Source organism: Anser anser (genome assembly GCF_964211835.1).
Source record: "Anser anser genome assembly, chromosome: 1".
NCBI lineage: Eukaryota > Metazoa > Chordata > Aves > Anseriformes > Anatidae > Anser > Anser anser.
Window position 1 is genome coordinate 24,668,378 of NC_139720.1, and position 19,293 is coordinate 24,687,670.

The following is a 19,293-nucleotide window of genomic DNA, read 5'->3' on the forward strand; positions in this document are numbered from 1 at the left end:
CCTTTTGGTCCTTATAGGCTTGAAAACTGTAGTAGAATTTATTGGCCTAAAAACTACTTTGTATTTACAACTATATGCAATTGCAAATACATTAATAGAAGATATCAAAAGAAAAAGCAAAGTTATGTAAGGCTGCAAGCCAGATTTCCTTAAGAAAAGGCTGGAGGAGTAGCAGATGAGCATTACAGTTTCTTACGTTGTGTGCTAATATGGTGAAGAGCAGAAGTATAAGGTAAGAAGATTATGGAATAAGGTTTGGAAATGACCATAAGATCACAATTAACCTCTTTCATACATGTACCCCTGGAGATTAAGAGAGGAAAAATTGTGTCTGAGTGCATACTATGTTTCTGGGATGAGAGGGGGGAATTACATAATATAGCTGTCCTCATTAACCTAGATGTGCACGTTCAGGGTTTCAGTCAACCTGAGTACTTTAGAGGAAGTAGTAAGCAACCCTCAGGCCACTTGGAAAAAGAGTATATTGCCTTTCTTTAAGTGCAACCGTTACACACCTTTATATGTGTGTCTACTACATATATATATATATATATATTCAGGCACAAAGTATATATATATATATACACATATATATTTACACTTTGTGCCTGAATGCTGTGAAGAAAGTGTATGTGTGATGCCACAATGCTATAGAAATGTATATGTTTTGGGACAAGGAGCAGATTCTGTATATTTGTAACTCTTACCATCTTCAAAACAACACAAATATAATAATAATAAAAAAATAGATTCCATTTTTCAAAGATGTTTAACTTGTGTAGGGATACATTGTAAATTAGCTTGCACATAGAAATCAAATCTCCATCCCATTCTTTCTGGATTTCAGCATTAGCAACTATGGAAGCATGACAAGGACCACAGGAAAAAAAAAAAAAAAAAAGACATGTAAAACCTGAATGCCTTGGCAAAATGTCTTGGCTCAGCAAAACATGTCCCCTCATTTCTGAATTATTCAATCAATTTGTTACGGTTTTGAATGAAAGAGGTGGGTATGGGTATCTGCAGGCACAAGGCTGGCACCTGTGGCCTGGGGTTGAGCTACCTGCACAGATCCTGAGGGACTGCTGGGCGTTACAGGGGGAACTGCTGAACACTGCCAGTGAGAGACTAACGTTATGAATAGTGCCATTAATTCAGGCTGGATTTCACAGATGGTTAATGGGGAGTTATATGAGAGAACTTTTTTTTTTTTTAAAAAATAAAAGAATAAAATCTATTCTGCTCCAGGGTCTTCTACCCTCCAAAATGCCACAACCTTTTGTATAATCAGCATCTTCTCCTGCTGGTTCAGAAGGCTGTAGAAAACAGATGAGTGGCCAAATTGAAACATTTTGCTTTTGTTCTTGCAGAGGTAACTCATTTTATTGCTTGCTGGAGTTCGGCTTTTGCTTTGCAAAAGGAGGCAGCAAAGAGCTCAGGACCTGAATGAATGATCTGAACCAAAGCCAAAGCAAGGAGAAATCTTGTGAAGGGGCAATGAAGGTGATTACAAAGCCTGGAACCACCCATCAACCTGTGGGTGACCAGGCTGAGAGACCTGCAAGGAGAGGCTAAAAGAGTTGACTTGGAAACCATAAAAGTGTTCCAAAACTGGCTTCTGAGCTCGCAGATTCTGCAGAAACAGCAGCAGCTGTTTCCAGGTCAGTCTTGAGTCATTCTTGTAAGCAAAATCTCTCCCATGTGACAATGCAGACTGTTTACTGTGTGTGGAAGACTGCTAGGCACAGACTGGAATATTTATATTTATTTTTGCAATGCCATAGGTAAAAACAATTTAACAATGCCAAGTACAGGTGTTATTCTCATAAAAACTTTTCATTTCAAAACAAATGATTTCTATTCCCCACAAAAAGTTAAAATCACATGCAGCTATATGAGATTAATTCCGTAAGATGCACAATTATATATCAGAAGACTTTGTTAAAATAAGAACATACTGGACTACATCATTTTAACAAGGCAATTACACAGAACTAGAAAACTGACTCTGTAGTAAAATATAAAAATCTACAATTATAAATATAAATTTGGTCCATGGAGTCACTATAGAAGTAGCAGTATTTACAGTAAGTATCAGATTACTATTCTAAATGTCTAATTGAAATCTTAAAATGTTGAATGTTATGGAGAACAGTATTTTATTTACATTCTACTATATTAAAAGTTATATTTCTAGCAAATGTAAATTGTTATAAATACGGCAAATAAATCAAATACTAAAACCATAACATGTTTGTTTGTAATTGAGAATCCCCTAACATCTATAAATATGGTATTTTTAAGTTAAAAGTAAAGCCAGATAAATCAAAAACTAATACTGAAAAAACATACCACAATTCAATTCTTAGAAACACTGTAAAAGTCAATCAAGTTAGTCCAGACATAGCAACGTATTACAAGAAATCTTTCAAGAAAAGGCACACATTGTTAATGATAAAAGTTCCACAGTAAAGTCATGTGTCACAGGAATGACTTTGTTGGAACGAAGGTTGGGAACTGATTATACATACAGTAGCTGGACAGATTCCCCCCCCCCCCCCAAAAAAAAAGTATAAAACTGAAAATAATAATGGTAAACGCCAGGTGTGACCGATGTGGTGCAAGTGTGTGTGTGTGTGTGTGTGTTTAATTTGCTTTGTTAATTAAACTAAGGATTCTAAACTTTCAGCTGCGTTTCCGTCAGGTAAAGCTGAGCCATTACTGTCCATAGATGCTGAAGGGTTTTCTTCTTGCCTCGTGCTGACAAGGCTTAGAATAGCTTTGTACAGAAACTGGTACTGTTCCTGAAGGAGAAAAGAGGAAAAGTTCAGTGCTTTGTCATAAATAATAGCACTAGAATACCTTGTAATGCTGTCACTCAGAAGTAATTAACACCTGATGTGTCAGTCTGTTAATGTACCGTGCTCCACAATTTATTGTGTTACTTAGCAGCTTTATTAATTTTCAGACAAATGGCTCCCCCTGCACCAATGTAGACCACAACATTAAAGAGCACAGTACAGGTGCTGTTTACAGGGGAAAAAAAAAAAGGCAACGTATTTTAAAAGAGATATTATGTGATAAATATGATCTTTGTTAAAGTCAATTGTAAAGTTCCCACTGACTGAATGGAGTCGGGATTAGGGCTACTATTTAGCTGTTAGCTTTCCTTTTTTTTTTCCCCTTAAACATGTTTTTTTTTTTTTCTTCTGAATTCTATCCAGGCAGATTTGTTTGTTTATTTATTTATTTATAGCACTCGTCGTTCCTGTTTCTGTTTTTGAAGACCTTGTGAAGTGTAGGAGGAGAGATTGAAATTTGAAATTTGTGGGAAGATTTGCTGAGGAAACCACTGGGGGCTCTGTGTAGGGCAGCATCTTGGGACAGCAGGCACCAGGTAACCGTGGATGCTCTGAAAGGGCACAGATATGTTGGCCTCTAGGATGGATATATGAATATAAAGAACTCCTGTGATGGAAAGAGAGGAGTAGCACAGACTAAATAGGTTGGGAGTATTAGGGTGGACTAAGACTTCTGGGGTAGACAGAGCAGTGAGTAGGAAACAATGGCAGGAGCATGGGAAATTTGAATTCTGAGATAAAGAGCCCAGGTCTTTGCGGGAGGCTTATAGGGCAAGGCTAGCGAAGGACTTGATGGTGCCGCTGAGGTGAGAAGTGTCCCCACGTTCACTGTGCCATCTGCCAGGTACCTCAGTCTGTGCTATCTGGACAAGGGAAGAGGCAGCTGCACCTTACAACCATCTGTCAGTCCTGTGTCATGTCCTGTTTATGCTGCCAGAAATGTTGTAGCCCTGCCCCTAACACTGCACTCTGAAGTGTTCTCCTTACAGTGTCCAGTGTAACTCCACAGTGTTCAGACTTGTAGTGGTATGAACAAGGGCAGGGTTCATAGCTTTTTATTTCTGTAATGATTTTTCATCTGTCTGACGCTGTCTTAGTAGGTAATTCTAGTTTGTTACAGTTTTCAAGTCTTTTCTTCCTGTAAGCACAGTGACAATGGTGTCAAGTGACCCTTCAACAGATCATGACAGATGAGAGCCCATCCTTGAATGGGAAAACAGGGCAACTACTTCAGGGCCTAGCTGGAGTAGAAATGTATTCCTTGTTGGATTAAAACCATTATTTACATGACACTGTGCAGATTTCATTAGTATCGTGGCACCTCTGCACATTTGGAATAAGCTCACTTGATAACCACGTAACAGTTTGATGGGAAATTCCTTATTTTGGAATAAGCACCAGGTCCACTACAGCATTTCTAGAGGACAGTTTTGATTAACTCATGCAGAAACTAACACACTGATGGTGCAATAATGTTGCCCTAAGACCTAAGCATGCTAATAATACCACACATACTAGAAAAAAAACTGTACACATTTTGCTTGTTACTTACGATGTCTGTAAAGACTCCAGGCCTCATCAAATTTATCATCTTTGCTACCTGGTAAACATCCACTGAGTTCTCATTTTCCAGTTGGTGCATGAGTGTTGTTAGTGCACAGAAAGTGCCTGCTGTCACCCCTCCATGCCTTTGTTAAGCGAAAAACAAAACAAAACAGAAAACACAGCTCAAAGAAAAGTCTCTAGAAACTGGGTCAAGTTTCCACAACAGGTGAAAATACAGAAGCCAGGATAAACCGATAATATGAATTTCTGTGATGTGATGTCTGCATCTTTCTGAAACAGGACTGCACAGCAGTGCCTTAACACAACCTTCAAAGCCTTTGGCTACAAATTCTGGAAAGTCTTTAAGAGCCAGTCTCAGACATGTTTTCCTACAGTCCACTACTAACCAAATCCCAAAGGCCTCAGGGCCCTTTTACATCATTTCAGCATTTATGGCCACTGTTAAACAGCTGGCGGAGGATAAGATGCCTCATCTCAATAGTCTTACTTCCCTCAATAACATGTAGTGAAGCCCTGATCAATTTCCTCTCCAGTGCCCAACTCAGCAATTATCTAGACTATCAAAATGATAGAACTGAAATGAGAACATTCAGAGTGGGATAAATACAGAACGTTTCTCTTGTTTATGTGACTGAAACAGAAGCAGCAACACTGTTGTTAGGTGCAGACTTTGTGGCTTGTTTCAGTTCCTTTCACTGTAAATGAGATAACAAATGGCTCTACACAAAAGCATCAAAACAACTGAAGGCTGCAATGCTTACTCATCATGTACAATCATGGGTCCATCACGGTTGGAAGCTTCCTCTTTGATGATGCTGATCAGTTCAAAAGTTTTGCTAATAGGACTGTCAGGATTTGGCCATTTTGGACACTGAAAATGCCTCACTTCAAGTACATAGTCATCCTAAAAGAGTGAAAAAAGCATAAATCAATTCGGTGAAAGATTGACTGATTGGATTTTTATCCTTGCCTCTGCTACAGTCTGGCTCCAGTCTCCAGATACAGAACCCCACCACTGTGGAAGTTGGACTGTCTTATTCCCAGTATCCCCAGATTGCCTATAGAGATTACTCCCTCCCTGGGTGTTTCAAGGGCGTGGGATTTTACCATTCATTTACCATAGAAAATGTAACAAAAGCATAGGAATTACCTTTTATAAACCAAATCCTGAGAGTTTATGACAGTGTTACCTGTGTAGCTTCTAAAATAAAGTCTTGGATTATGAGCTTTTCCTCATTAGACAGACACTTGTGTTCTTCAGCAATCATAGTGACTTTGAAACTCTCACAGTTTATAGGCTCATCTTTGTTTGGCCAATAGACAAATTCATCTTCAGCCTCCAGGAAAAAACAAAAGCCATAAAAATGAGTACTGTTCAGCTCTTAAAATAAAAATTAATTCAACATAATAACGTGCCATGTATGCAATCAATGCAGACATCTAGATTTAAATTGGCTACTCAAAATCTGAATGGGATGAAAAATGTGATGGTTTTCAGACACCTTTGTAGTGACCCTGACCAGAACACGGTATGCCTTGGAGTTAGTCAGTCACAGAACAGCCAACATGTGCTGTGCTGCTCTGTGCCACACAGACAGACTGGATGTGTGCTATCCTCTCCTGTATAGCATTACCTCTAATAAAGACCATTTTAAATGATATTTTACAGAGTCTGAGAGCCTTTCCTACAGGGATCATAATGAACCAGCACCTCCTGGTGCAAAACAGCCTCCATTATTACAAAGGCTAACTTAAAAATCCACCTGTTTTGTTGGAAGTGTAACATTCATAAAACATTCGATGAGGGAAAAAAAAACACGTACATTGCTTTGGTCCGCCATGGTTTTCCAGTCATGCAAGACTCTCCAAAGCATATGCATGGCTATCATCCAAACTCATAACCAAACATGATGGCTTTTCATGCCTCAGTATTTTTCAAAGTACCAAGCTAAAAGCTCTCAGATATTCCTAAAATACATTTCTAGTAACAGAAAACCATATTAATTTGTTATTAAATTACACATAAAAGATGAACACCTGAGCTTCTTTCACTGTTTAGAGTCAACTAGATGAACTAGAGAAACAATCTCCTATTTCTCCCATACCCAATAATGGCTTAGGAAGCCATATTACACCTCAATTAAAATCACAGAATCACAGAATCGTCTAGATTGGAAGAGACCTCCAAGATCACCTAGTCCAACCTCTGACCTAACACTAACAAGTCCTCCATTAAACCATATCATTAAGCTCTACATCTAAACATCTTTTAAAGACATCCAGGGATGGTGACTCAACCACCTCCCTGGGCAGCCCATTCCAATGCCTAACAACCCTTTCGGTAAAGAAGTTTTTCCTAATCCAACCTAAACCTCCCCTGGCACAACTTTAGCCCATTCCCCCTCGTCCTGTCACCAGGCACATGGGAGAATAGACCAACCCCCACCTCGCTACAGCCTCCTTTAATGCACATATAGGGAGCGATAAGATCGCCCCTGAGCCTCCTCTTCTCCAGACTGAACAATCCCAGCTCCCTCAGCCGCTCCTCATAAGACTTGTTCTCCAGACCCCTCACCAGCTTCGTTGCCCTTCTCTGGACTCTCTCAAGCACCTCTATGTCCTTCTTGTAGCAAGGGGCCCAAAACTGAACACAGTACTCGAGGTGCGGCCTCACCAGAGCCGAGTACAGGGGGACAATCACCTCCCTAGACCTGCTGGCCACACTGCTTCTTATACAAGCCAGGAAAGTCCTGGAGCAAAGCTAAACTTGCATAAAGGTGGCTTCTGCTGTTTGTCTCTTTTATAAATTATGCAGGAATAATAAAATACCTTCTCATCTCAACTGTAATTTGCTAGGATAAGGATCTTCAGATTACAGCTAGATGATTTTGGGGGAGTTTTACACTCAGTATAACATTATTACCTTTTTCTTGATTTTTGGCAAAATCCTGCATATTTCAGAATGGTAATACTACTAAAATTCATACATAAAACCACAACAATCAGCCATTAATCTTACCATATTCTGGCTATCAGGAAGCATGACTATTAGCTGGGCATTGTGATCCCATATCATTCTCCAAAAATCCTTGATAGTGTGTAGTAAGGGATGCTGGGTAATAATGAACTCATTACTTTGATAATAACCCTGCAAAATAAAGCCATCAGATTAGGAATTGATACCCAACTCTTAACATTTACAGTATTTTTCTGGACAGAAACAGAAACCTGAAAAATTAATTCCAGAGTTTGTGCCTTTTTGGCTTCCTGCAAATATTAGAAGAATAAAAAACTTTCATCACAGTATTTTCCAGGTGAAAAGCATAAAATCAATTACACTGAAATAATTTGTAAAACTTTGAAAAATTTGAATAAGAAAAATACAAAAGAAATCACTAGATACTTGATCAACCATCTCAGAATGAAAACACATTAGCTCAGACACACATGTTAATTGTTCCACATTAGCCAGACTTTAAAGTTGTTGGAAACCTGAAAAAAATAAAAGAATGTTTGGAAGATCTGCAAAAATCCAAAGCAGTGTATTAAACTGCATAGATGTCTCAGACTAACTGCCTACCACAAAAGCTAGCTATGTTGCACTAATGCATAAACAACACTGCAGGAAGCTGTCCCATCTCTACTGAACGTCCAGGAAGCATTTACTCCTCCCTCTCAGTTAATGAAGGGGAAAAGGGTTAAAGGAAATCCAGGGAACAAAAAGATAATGAAAAGCTGTTGAGTTACGCTGCGTTGGGCTATGCCAACTGCAAAAGCTGGCATAACATGCAGGTAAGATGAGCAGGCAGGAAAGCAAAACAGTACAGCCATTAAAAGCTAACGTGTTAGTTAACACCTCTAGTTAACCTCAAAAGATTCTTCCATATTCAGATTTACTATTTTTTAAAACTATGACAGGATTTCTGGTCCTACTGATAGTCAAAATGCAATGCATTTAACTGAATTTAAAATAGTAATAATGGTAATAGTACACTCTGGGGGAGGTAACTTTTTCAGGGAAAGACTCGATAATGGAAGAAAGGAGCTTTCAAAATCAGGATTGCGCCACTAAAATGTGGACACCTGGCAGCTTCACAAACAGCTATACAATGGGACACTATTTTTCAGCAGTGCAGTTAGCTGACTTACCATAATATAGGAAGCATTTATGTAGTCTGTCCCTTCACCAGACAGCGATGAAATACCCACTCTAGATCTTTCCACTGTAAGAAAAAAAAAAAAAGCCATGGACATCTTGCATTGACTCATATATTACTGTAATTATCCCATATATCTAACAGTATGATAACAACACTAAAACCCATCAGCCTGGATAAAGCATTATCCAGATGTCTATTTTGTTTTCCTACGTGTAGTACATTTTGCCACCCAGAGAAGCCAATTTGAACAAGCTTACCAGGAATGATGGATGAAGTTCGGTTCTTTTCTCTGTTACACTGCTTGAGTGCAGTTGAATAATCACACTGCTGTGTGTTAGACTGGCTCAGCAACTGAAAAAATGAAATTAAAAAAAAAAATCAGGTCACGGTGCAGAAGTCATTATTTCATTAGCTGCATTAAACAGAGGGATGCACATATGGCAGGTTAGCTGTATCTCTTAAGACATCTAGTTATCTGGCTAAACTAGTTGGCAAGTTATCAGAGACTTATCTCTTCACTATTTTCAATGGTTCAAATGTTTCTTGAGCCCTAAACATGTCTTTGAAGGAAATTCCCCTCTAAGTTGTTCCTGCATCCAGCACCCCACTGCTGGTTGCCACCCCGGTGTCACTTCCAATTTGCCTGCACAGCTGTTCACACAACTTTAAATAGTTTGGCAAACAATAAAACTCTGTGCAGAAAAATCTGCACTGTTACACAGACAATGTAACTCCTGATGTGAGGAAGCCCCAGTTAGGAACTTCCTGATGTTCTCTCAAAACCTGTGAGAGGCATATAGGACTGATATGGGGGCCTTATTGTCTTGCTTGTTTCAATAAAATTCAAACAGAAAAAACATCAAAGTGTTCATTTATAGCCTGCTGAAGTCACGTCTGTTTTATAGCCATGGCCTTATACTGAGGGGAATATGTTATTTGACCAATATAGTTCACATAATTTTCACCAGAATGATGTCTTTCTAGATAGTTGTGTTTATCTTTGGGGATCTTCATGCAAAAGCATATAGTTAGATTTTCCAAAATCTGCTTACTTGCCTGTTTCTCAAGCTATTGCTTTTGAAAAAAAAAATCTTATTTGAGAATACGTAAATAATTGTTGGGTCCCAACTAGCTGCATACATTTGTCAACATGCTCTGTTAAATTACAGATAGGGCAAGGTAATGAAAGTTGTGTTGAGATACCTATGTTCAGGTCATTCGAGCTTACAACCCTAAAACTTTTTATGCTGCTATCTCAGGGAGCTTACCTTGAATTGTTTCTCCAGTCTGGTCTTTCCTGTTGGTCCAGGTATCAAGAGAGCATTAACGTAGGCATGAATGTGAGTCTCAAGGACTTCTGTCTCTTTACTGAGTATCGCTTCAACCAATGCATCATGAATGAAGATGTATTGCTCCTAGGAAAATAAAACCAAGCATCTAAGCTCTAATTATATTCAGATTCCCCTGGACATCTCTGGCTAAGCTATCACTTCTGACATGGGCAGCATTTCTTCACAGCTTGCTACTGCAGAGGAGTTTTCTCAAAAGGGGTCCTCTACAGTGAAAGCTGTTCCTCTCCAGTGACAGTATGCATTTACCAGTCCAATTTAACTACACATGCAATGTATATATGATATAATATCAAATCCCCACCACCTGTGGTATGTTACATTCATATATACATTCACATTTAACTCAATACTGTTAAAAATGCAAGCATAGCCTGAAGTCAAATTTTCAAGTCAGCTTGTTATGTGGCTCTCCCTGCATCTCTTTCTTGCAATAAAGTGATCACTCCCAGTTCCTACTGCTATCTTCTATTTTCTCTCTGACATCCTTTGGAACAAGTGCCCATGCTGCTGTTGATTACCTTTTCTTCTATTGAAAGGCACCAGGGAATCTAAACACCTGTTCTTGAAACCTGAAATAGACTTTCAAATGCCCTGCTGTTGCCCTTATTGTTTTCTTCTGGTCTTTCACTATTCCGTATATAATCTTCAGTTTAAATCAGCTATAGATAATCTTTTGTTGAAACAGCTTCTTTCCAACTTATTATTGCCTGATATCAATTGTTTGATCACATTCAGTGAAGATCTGAACACCTGAAAATGGTGTTTCCTTAAAAAAACCTATGACAAAAATGCATGCCCTGCCAAGTGCTACTGTTGGAAGCATGATTTATAAAGGTTTTCTCTCTTCTGAGACCTCCCTAATAAACAGACAAGAGCTTACAGATAGTTTTTGTTTTTGTTTGTTTTTTAGTGCATTGCTCTAAGTTAGCCTACAGGATGGCACTAGAAATGGAAGGGAAGGGAAGGGAAGGGAAGGGAAGGGGAAGGGAAAAGGAAAAGGAAAAGGAAAAGGAAAAGGAAAAGGAAAAGGAAAAGGAAAAGGAAAAGGAAAAAAGTCTAGTCTGGTGACTGGTTGCCTATTTTTCTGATGTTGCCAAAATGAAGACTGTATCAACTCTCCTCCTGCAAACAAAAACGTGAAAAGTAATAGTCTCTAGTTAAGTATACATTTGTCTTACCTCAGTCTGCACCAAATAGTTCCTTTGGGTACGTATGTGTTTTAAGAATCCAAATATGTTGACTGTCCCCTCATGCTGAATTTGCTGCAGCATGCTGTCTAACACAATGTATGTGCCTGTCCTTCCAACTCCAGCACTATAAAACAAAAAAATATCCTTGAGCCTGAAGTAAAACAGTCATGAAAAAGATTGTTTTTCTGTATATAGATTTTTCAACAAATGGGTGTATAGGGAAGGCTTTGCTTTACAAATTTTGTTACTGTATGATCACATCACTTTGCTGAAACTTCAAGACTCCTAATGAAGAAAAATCTTTCAAACTCATCTTTTTTTTTTTTTTTGTGCAAGAATAGCTCTAATGATAATTTTCTCAAACGATTTTTAAAATATCAATTGAAATAGAACTAAGTGCAGATCTGCAGTTTTGAGGCTTTTGATACTCCTTAGGATACTTTGTCAAGTATACCTAGAAAGTATGGTGTATGTCAGCACTGGGGCACAGTCAATGTGCCCAAGTTCCTCTATGTTGAAACACACAACACTTTAAAGGGAAAGTTGCATTATGCCACTCGTTACAGATACTGCCTGCAGAGCTTTCAAAGACACCAGACTGAGGAAAACCCCTGGAAGTGGCAAAGCTGCTGAAGGTACATCTGTAAAAGAAAAAGCTTCGTACTCTTCAGACATGGCTAAGAGCGCAAGCAATGGTTGAGACCCTTCTGAAAGAGGGGAGATGCAGAAGAAAGGGTTAAGCAACTCCTGTTATGAACTCTGACTCATTTGACATAACAATGGCTGTATTGTAAAATGAAAAAAACATTTTTTTTTCTTCCATAAAATATATGGATCAGGAGTACAAAGTCGAGAGGTCCTCTCTTGGTTATGTGGAGCTGTTACGTGTATCGGTACATGTATTGGGGCAGCAACACTGCGCTGGGTCTACATCGTCCCTTGCACACAGATCCACGCCCAGCCCACACATGCTAATTCATTCACCCTATTTCTTCCTCAGAAGAGGCACAAAGCATGGGTAGCATGAGCTCTAGTTGCTGTAATGAACTGTCTAGATAAACATGGTATAAAAATGAAAGAGTCAGTTTATCACCATACCAGGAGACACACAAAAAAGTACAAAGATTACCAGACAGCATCAGTACTTGTTTTGAAAGACAAAACATGAAAAGTACCAAAACACAAAAATAGCTAAATTAGGTTTCATGAAGTTCCTCATATGTGTACTCCATATAGCCTGTAAAGATAAGTAAAAGTTAATTTTCTAACATCTCCTTTGAATTTCCATAGTGCATTGCAACAGGTGAACTAAAAGCCATATAAAACTGCTGCAGACAGAGGTGAAATATTCTTGTGACCCAATGGAGAGGTCTGACTGAAGCCACAAAACTTACCACTGTTTACTTTTTAAAAACTCAATTTAATTGGTTTATAATGTACTGCTGATCTCTCAGCCCAGTGGCATAGATCTCAGACTTGGTATTTTGGGGAAACTCTTATTTTGAACTCCTCAAGAACAGACAGATGCAGATAGCAGCAGAACAACCGACATGTAGAATTTTCATTTTCCAAGCTAAAAACAGATTTCAGTCATATTAGATCATCCCAGAAATAAAAAAAAAAATCTTCATTTGCAGTATTTGTGAGGCGACTTTACCTGTTGGCTTCCTCAGAGTCAGCTCCAGAAGGACAGAATTCATGAGGAGGTTCTCTTTCCAAATGTTCCATCAAAGGTGAGGTACTACAGTGGAAAACCAGAACCTGCTTATATATTTTACAATAACCTGGTCCTCCACGGGCATTGTGAAGTCATTCCAGGCCCTACAAAGCCCTTTTTAACCAATTTTCCCTGGGCTGCCCAGTTTCAGTGAGCACTGACAGAACACCTGCCTGCACACATGCAGACCTCACACCGCTCCCCAGAGTGCTCCTCCATTGCAAAGGGCTGCTAGAGCGCAGAGTAATGTTAAAAACAGCAGAGGTGTAGTTCAGCCAGGAACAGAGTGAGTCTTCTTTTGTGCACAGAGCTCCTCTTAGGGTTACAGAGTATCCCTGCACCAAAGAAAGCACCAGCCAAAACCATCCTATTGATATATTTGCAGAAAGGAAACTATTACGGCTATACACATATCTGGTAAGCTCATAGCAATCAAAACAGCAGTAGAGAAATGTGCAAAAAAGTAAAAAGGAAAGCATTTTTGCAAAAAAAAAGAACAGTGCAGAGCAGCAGCATCTTGTTTATAGTCATTATGGAGGCTTATAGAAATTGCATAGAGAGTTGATTAGTTGGCCTTACCAAGGACAGAAGTACCAGCTAAGAAATTAATCTTCCAACAGGAATTGTTAAACATGAGAGTGAAGTTTTGCTTAACCCACCACTGTTTTTTTTTCTTTTTTTTTTTTTTCTGCAAAACAAAAGTGGAGTGAACCTTATGGTGGTAAAAAGCACACCTGCAATGAACCACAACAGGCCCGACAGCATGGCGCTTGGCATGCGATGCCTTCCGCACGAAGGTGAGCACAGGCAGCGTGTACTCGGGAACACCCATATCAGGCCACTGGGTATAATGGTACTGAGTTACTACACGTCCACTAGACCTCCCTTTCTGGGAACCCTGCAACAGAAAAATAATTCCATATAGAAGCAGCCCACATTTAAAAGGCAACTCTTCACAGTTTTACTTATGTACCTGATATTTTAAGAATTAATACTCTCCCTATATAATTAACGAGTGCACCAGAGTACTGCCTAGCCCTGCATATTCCAGTGTTCAAAGAGAATAGGAAGGACCAGTGTTTCTCTCCCATCAACCTGTCCACTGAATGGAAAAATGACCTGGCACTTACTGTCCTTTACAAAGAAAAAGTGAAAGGCTGAGAGCATTGGAGGTATAACAAATTACAGCAGTTCTTTAAATTCAACAAATATCTCTGCCACTCTGCTCCTCTGCTGGCTGGACAGAAAGGGTAGGATTCATGTCACCTAGCTTTAGTAATGTACAAGTGAAGTAGCCTCTTCTAGGCTTCTTTTCTAAGCCCCTGCCCTCAGTGGCAACTGAGAGACAGACGTACCTTCAGAGAGCTGGTCATCTTATTCAAAGAGAGGTTCTTAAAACAGAAGAGATAAACTTGATAGTAGGTGCTGTACTTTATCCATTAATTGTACAGGGAAGCTGAGAGACTAGATATCTAAGATTTAGGTGGCTGAAATAAAATAATCTTTAAGAATCCCCCTCAAAGTAGCCAACCCCTTTTGTAGCCACTCCCTTTTCCCCAAAATGTGCTTCAGAATGCCATTGCTGAAAATGCTGGTTCTGATTTCCTTGAGGCAATGTTTATATTCACCTGTTTTGTAAAAAAGTAAAAATTCCTTCCTTAAAAAGGAAAATTGATAGCTGAGGTGGATGATTTAATTCATCCTGCATTTTCTACTAGCTGGTCTCATTCTGAAAATCTGTCCTCCTCCTCACCAGGCAGGGTAAGTCCACAACAGCCCTTCCATATAATCACATCCTCTTCCCTGACGGTTCTACACCACACCAGTGCTACAGGCCAGTATCTCACAAAATCACAGAAGGGTTAAGGGTGGAAGAGACCTCTGGAGGCCATCAGGTCAAACATCCCTGCTCAAGTGGTACCACCTACAGGAGGTTGCCCAGGACCACGTGCACATGGCTTTTGAAGATCTCCAAGGAGGAAAACTCCACAACTTCTGGGGCAACCTCTTCCAGTGCTTGGTCACCTGCATAGTAAAGAAGTGTTTCCTGATATTCATGTGGAACTCTGATATTTACATGTCCATTGCCTCTTGCCCTGTCCTTGGGCACCACTGAAAAGAGCCTGGCTCTGTCTTCTTTGCACCCTCCCTCAGGTATCTATACACATTGATGAAATTCCACCCTAAACCTTCTCTTCTCAAGACTGAACAGCCTCAGCCTCTCCTCATAGGAAGGGTGCTCCAGTCCCTTGATCTTCTTGGTGGCCCTCCAAAGGACTCTTTCCAGTATGTCCATGTCTCTCTTTTACCGGGTGGCTCAGAGCTGGATATGGTACTCCAGGTGCAGCCTCACCAATGCTGAGTAGAGGGGAAGGATCACTTCCCTGGACCTGCTGACAGCACTTTGCCCAACACAGCTCAGGATATCACTGGCCTTCTTAGCAGCAAGGGCACATTGCTCACTCGTGTTCAACTTCGTGTTTACCAGGACTCCCGGGTCCTTTTCTTTCGAGCTGCCTTCCAGCTGGGTGGCCCCCAGCATGTACTGGAGCCTGGAGTTTTCCCTCCCCAGGTGCAGGACTTCGCACTTGTTGAACTTCATGAGATTTTTTGTCACTCCACCTCTCCAGTCTGTCAAGATCCGTCTGTATGGCTGCACAGCCATCTGTTGAGTCAGGCACTCCCCCCAGTTTTATGTCATCTGTGACTTTACTGAAGGTGCACTCTATCCCATCATCCAGACTGTTAATGAAGATGTTAAACAGGACTGCACCCAATATTGACCCCTGGGGTACTTTACTTGTTACTGGCCTCCAACTAGACTTTGCACCACCACCTCCTCAGCTCCTCAGCTAGTTGATCTCATCAACTCTGAAGCATTTTGATGAGCATCTTGGCTGGATGAAACCCATAGCATTCAGCGTTACCTATACAATAGAAAACTGCCAACAACTGCCTTAAAAATATTCCAAGAAAATATTACCACTTTTTGCCCAATCTGTGTTTTCAGGATATCACAAACCTTTTTGATCTTGGTATTTCTAAGAGTAAAATTCCTCACAGTGTAATAGGCAAGTACATGAACACTCTTCTGAGTAACCAAGAAGTTCCCATATTCTTCACTACCTTCGGCAGGCCAGTACTGGTCACATTTTCTCTGTTAGAAAGCAAAGGAGAAAGAGAGAAAGAGAAAAAGTAAAAATGTCAAATTATCAAGCTGTAACATTTGATTTTATGAGCACAGTCAAGCACAAAACATGCAGAGACTCCCAATATGCCTTGTTTATAATAGACATGATGCTCACGAGAGAATAAATAATGCATATTTAGTTTGTCCTGTAGAGAGATGACTATGCAAAGATGTACTTTATTTGGAATACTCCAAAAAAAAACCAGAGAGGCTTAAATCATACTATGAGAGCTTAAATTACTCTAATAATGTGGAACCTGTCGTTCTGTAGGCACTCTAAAATCTAAAGACAGTAGCAGATAATCTACACGAGTTACAGGAATACATTCAAGTCAGTAAAGTCATACATAGCTTTTGGATGGTTCATAGCATGGATAGAGTATATTTATATCTGATCAGTGAAGATAAGAGTGAGTTTGTCTGCAGCCAGAACAATACAGAGCTGTGATGTCCAGCCCTTTGGTACGGCAGTCATACAGCCTTTTCCAGGAGTACTAGAAGATATGTGCTTATACTGTGCTGTTGTTTACAAAGTGATGATACATCCAGTGTGGTCCTCATCTACATCTGCTGTCTGTATCATTTAATAATGCTTAGTTGTTCATATGACAAAGCTTGCATGTATTTTAGGCGTTGCTGCCAGTATGTGGGAGGTGCGCAATGTCTCCTTCTCATTTCACCCAGGTGTACCTGCATGCTCCCATCATATAATCAGAGGAACACACAACCTATAGTATGAGTTGACCTCATGTTGTCTCCCTGGACAAATGTGTATCTGGTCCTGTGATAAGACAGGAACTGTAGGTCCCATGGGACAGTGACAGGAAGTAGCCACTCAGTGTCCAGAAAAATTCACCTGAGCTATAGCCTTCTCCTTTCCAGGGGCACCCCTGGGAAAGAGAATGACAGAGTGGACTCTTAGCAGAGTGTGTTCCAAGGCTCACATTCAGTCCACTCCTAAATACAGACAAGAAGTCTTTTTTCAGTAGAAGACAATTTTTTGTAGTTATAACATTATTCTATTTTCATGACATCAGTTGTTGACAATTGAATTTAAATGTTTTCTTTAGTTTCATAATACAAATCCTTATCTTTACACTTCTATAGCCAAGCCTAATATAAACAACTACTACAAATTATTGATTTTTGCTCAAAAAAAAAAATCTAAAACATTTTTGAAAGAGAGAAAGGAGCCTGCTAGAGGTAGATCTATCAACATCAGAGAGAGAAATAGGAAACAAAGGTACTCATACCCTTCCTTTCTCAACGAGATTAGTTATCATCACAATAACTTCTACGTTATGTTCCCATATCATTCTCCAGAAATCTTCTGCTGTTGATTTTAGTGGCCCTTGAGCTGCAATGTAGGCTTTTGGCTTGTTGTAGCCCTAAATTGAAATATAACAAATGACACTTACCAAATCAGAGACCACAAGAAAAAGGAGGTTGGGAGGAGTACATGACATTTTACGTATCTATTTTTAAAGAATCTCAAAAGCATTTAAGTACTTTTGAATTTATAATTATCCAAATCACAGAAAGCCTGTGGTACCAAATGACATATGAATGGAACTGTTATGTCAATGTTTATCATTCCAACAAATGGGATATATATTCAAATGCCCATGTTCTGGCAGAATGTTGACATGATAGTGATTATGAGACATCTGTTATGATAGTGGTTTAAGAAATGAATCAAGATCATTCGCATGTAAATTACTGGGTAGCGAAAACTGAATAAATGGTACCTCGGTGAGGCTCACAACCAACTGGCATCTTCCTCTCATGAGATTATCTCAGACAGAAGAATTAGCCACATACAAAAATGTATGAAAGAATAAACATTCAGATGTGAAATGCTTCTGAAATGACTCAGATGTGACAGAACATTTTTTTAGTTTCATAAAGCTCTTCACTAAGCTGCAGCTGCTACAATATCAAGATGGATTTGAGAAACAATTGGGGTTTTACCTGCACTTTAAGTTTGTATGTTTAACATTAAAGGATTTTTTTTTAAGTGATATTATGATGCTTTTTTTTTTTTTTAATTGTCTATTCACCTCCACAAATCACTATTTACAGAATAGGCTGACAGATGAATGGGCTGGCAGATAGAAAAAGTAGAAAAAGGCACTTACATCAACATAGTTGGCATTAATGTAATCAGTCAGTTTTCCATCCTTTTCTGTAAGCTGTGCTAGTTTAACCCTAGTATGATCATCTGCAATAAGACAAGGGAGAAAATAAGCATAGTTTCCTCCAAGAATCATAATCTTTCCATAAGAATTCTTTAGATTTCTATAAGAAATTGAAAAATGGATTTTTTCAATACATACAAGTAATACAGGGACAACCACATATACAAACACCCTGTGCTTAGATATGAATCAGATACAAAATTCTAGTTCACAGAAAAATAAATTAATGAATCCAAGGATTCAGATATACAGAAATCTATTTCAGAATTAAATTACAGTATCTTTTAAAAGCAAGCATGAACTATGATCAACTATCCCTAGAAAAAAGTTATGGTCTTTTTGAAGTCCTTGGAAGCTGAACATTGTGCAACTGATTAAAACCTGAGGCCCTTGTGAAAAACAGTCCTATTGAAAATGAATGAAAAGGATGACAGCGTAAAGTGGCCTTGTCATAACTTTTCAGTATAATATAGTGGGGAAAAAAAATCAGGTATCCAAGAATGTCTACTGTGTATCCACTGTACAAGGATACTGAGGGGCATGTCTGCACAGCATCCTGGCTGCCCTGAGATGTCCCAAACAATTTAGGCACTGGTGTTTAGGCACATTCATTCCAAATTAAAGACAGCAGAGTCTGGAGCCTAGAGAGTAATGGGAGCTTGGAGAGCTGGTCAGCTGAAGAGCCTCAGCTCTGGTAATCCAGACAGCAACTGGCTACCTCAGGGTGAGCCGAAGCTTTCTTTAGCCTTCATTGGTTATATGGACTAGAGACTTGATTCAGTTCCACATGACAATCCTAGTTACTTGAGTTAAGAGTTACTTGTTATTAAGCTGCTTGAGTGCTGCCCTGTGATAACAAAGTCCCTGGCCCTGGGTTGGCAACTTTTGTATGATCAGATATCAACATACAGAGTGGCAGAGGAAAACCTGTGGCTTTCCTCTAGAGGTATCTTCAGCCAGGTGGAATGGAATTTCTTGCAACTGATGTAGAGTCTACATTGCCTCTTGCCAAATGGGTTGATTCTGTCTCTTTTTCTATAAAGCTCTAACATCACTGAT

At 39.4% G+C, this 19,293-nt stretch overlaps 1 protein-coding gene across 11 annotated transcripts in view; it reads right to left on the bottom strand.

Moving 5' to 3' along the window:
- Positions 1-1,750: 1,750 nt before the first annotated feature.
- PTPRZ1 (protein tyrosine phosphatase receptor type Z1) overlaps positions 1,751-19,293 on the bottom strand; it is a 139,995-nt gene continuing 122,452 nt past the window's right edge. For 7 of the 11 annotated variants that reach the window (XM_083831003.1, XM_083831010.1, XM_083831009.1 and 4 more), the window contains 14 exons: positions 18,175-18,257; positions 17,290-17,424; positions 15,869-16,003; positions 13,581-13,744; positions 12,787-12,870; positions 11,118-11,253; positions 9,856-10,002; positions 8,845-8,938; positions 8,577-8,650; positions 7,447-7,575; positions 5,618-5,764; positions 5,189-5,331; positions 4,414-4,549; positions 1,751-2,804 (listed from right to left, as the gene is read on the bottom strand). In XM_083831003.1, the coding sequence (XP_083687129.1) occupies positions 2,664-2,804; positions 4,414-4,549; positions 5,189-5,331; positions 5,618-5,764; positions 7,447-7,575; positions 8,577-8,650; positions 8,845-8,938; positions 9,856-10,002; positions 11,118-11,253; positions 12,787-12,870; positions 13,581-13,744; positions 15,869-16,003; positions 17,290-17,424; positions 18,175-18,257 (1,748 nt within the window). In that variant the 3' untranslated portion in view covers positions 1,751-2,663. The remainder of the gene's footprint in view (positions 2,805-4,413; positions 4,550-5,188; positions 5,332-5,617; positions 5,765-7,446; positions 7,576-8,576; positions 8,651-8,844; positions 8,939-9,855; positions 10,003-11,117; positions 11,254-12,786; positions 12,871-13,580; positions 13,745-15,868; positions 16,004-17,289; positions 17,425-18,174; positions 18,258-19,293) is intronic. The other 4 variants (XM_083831002.1, XM_083831011.1, XM_083831007.1 and 1 more) reach the window with 1 other exon arrangement.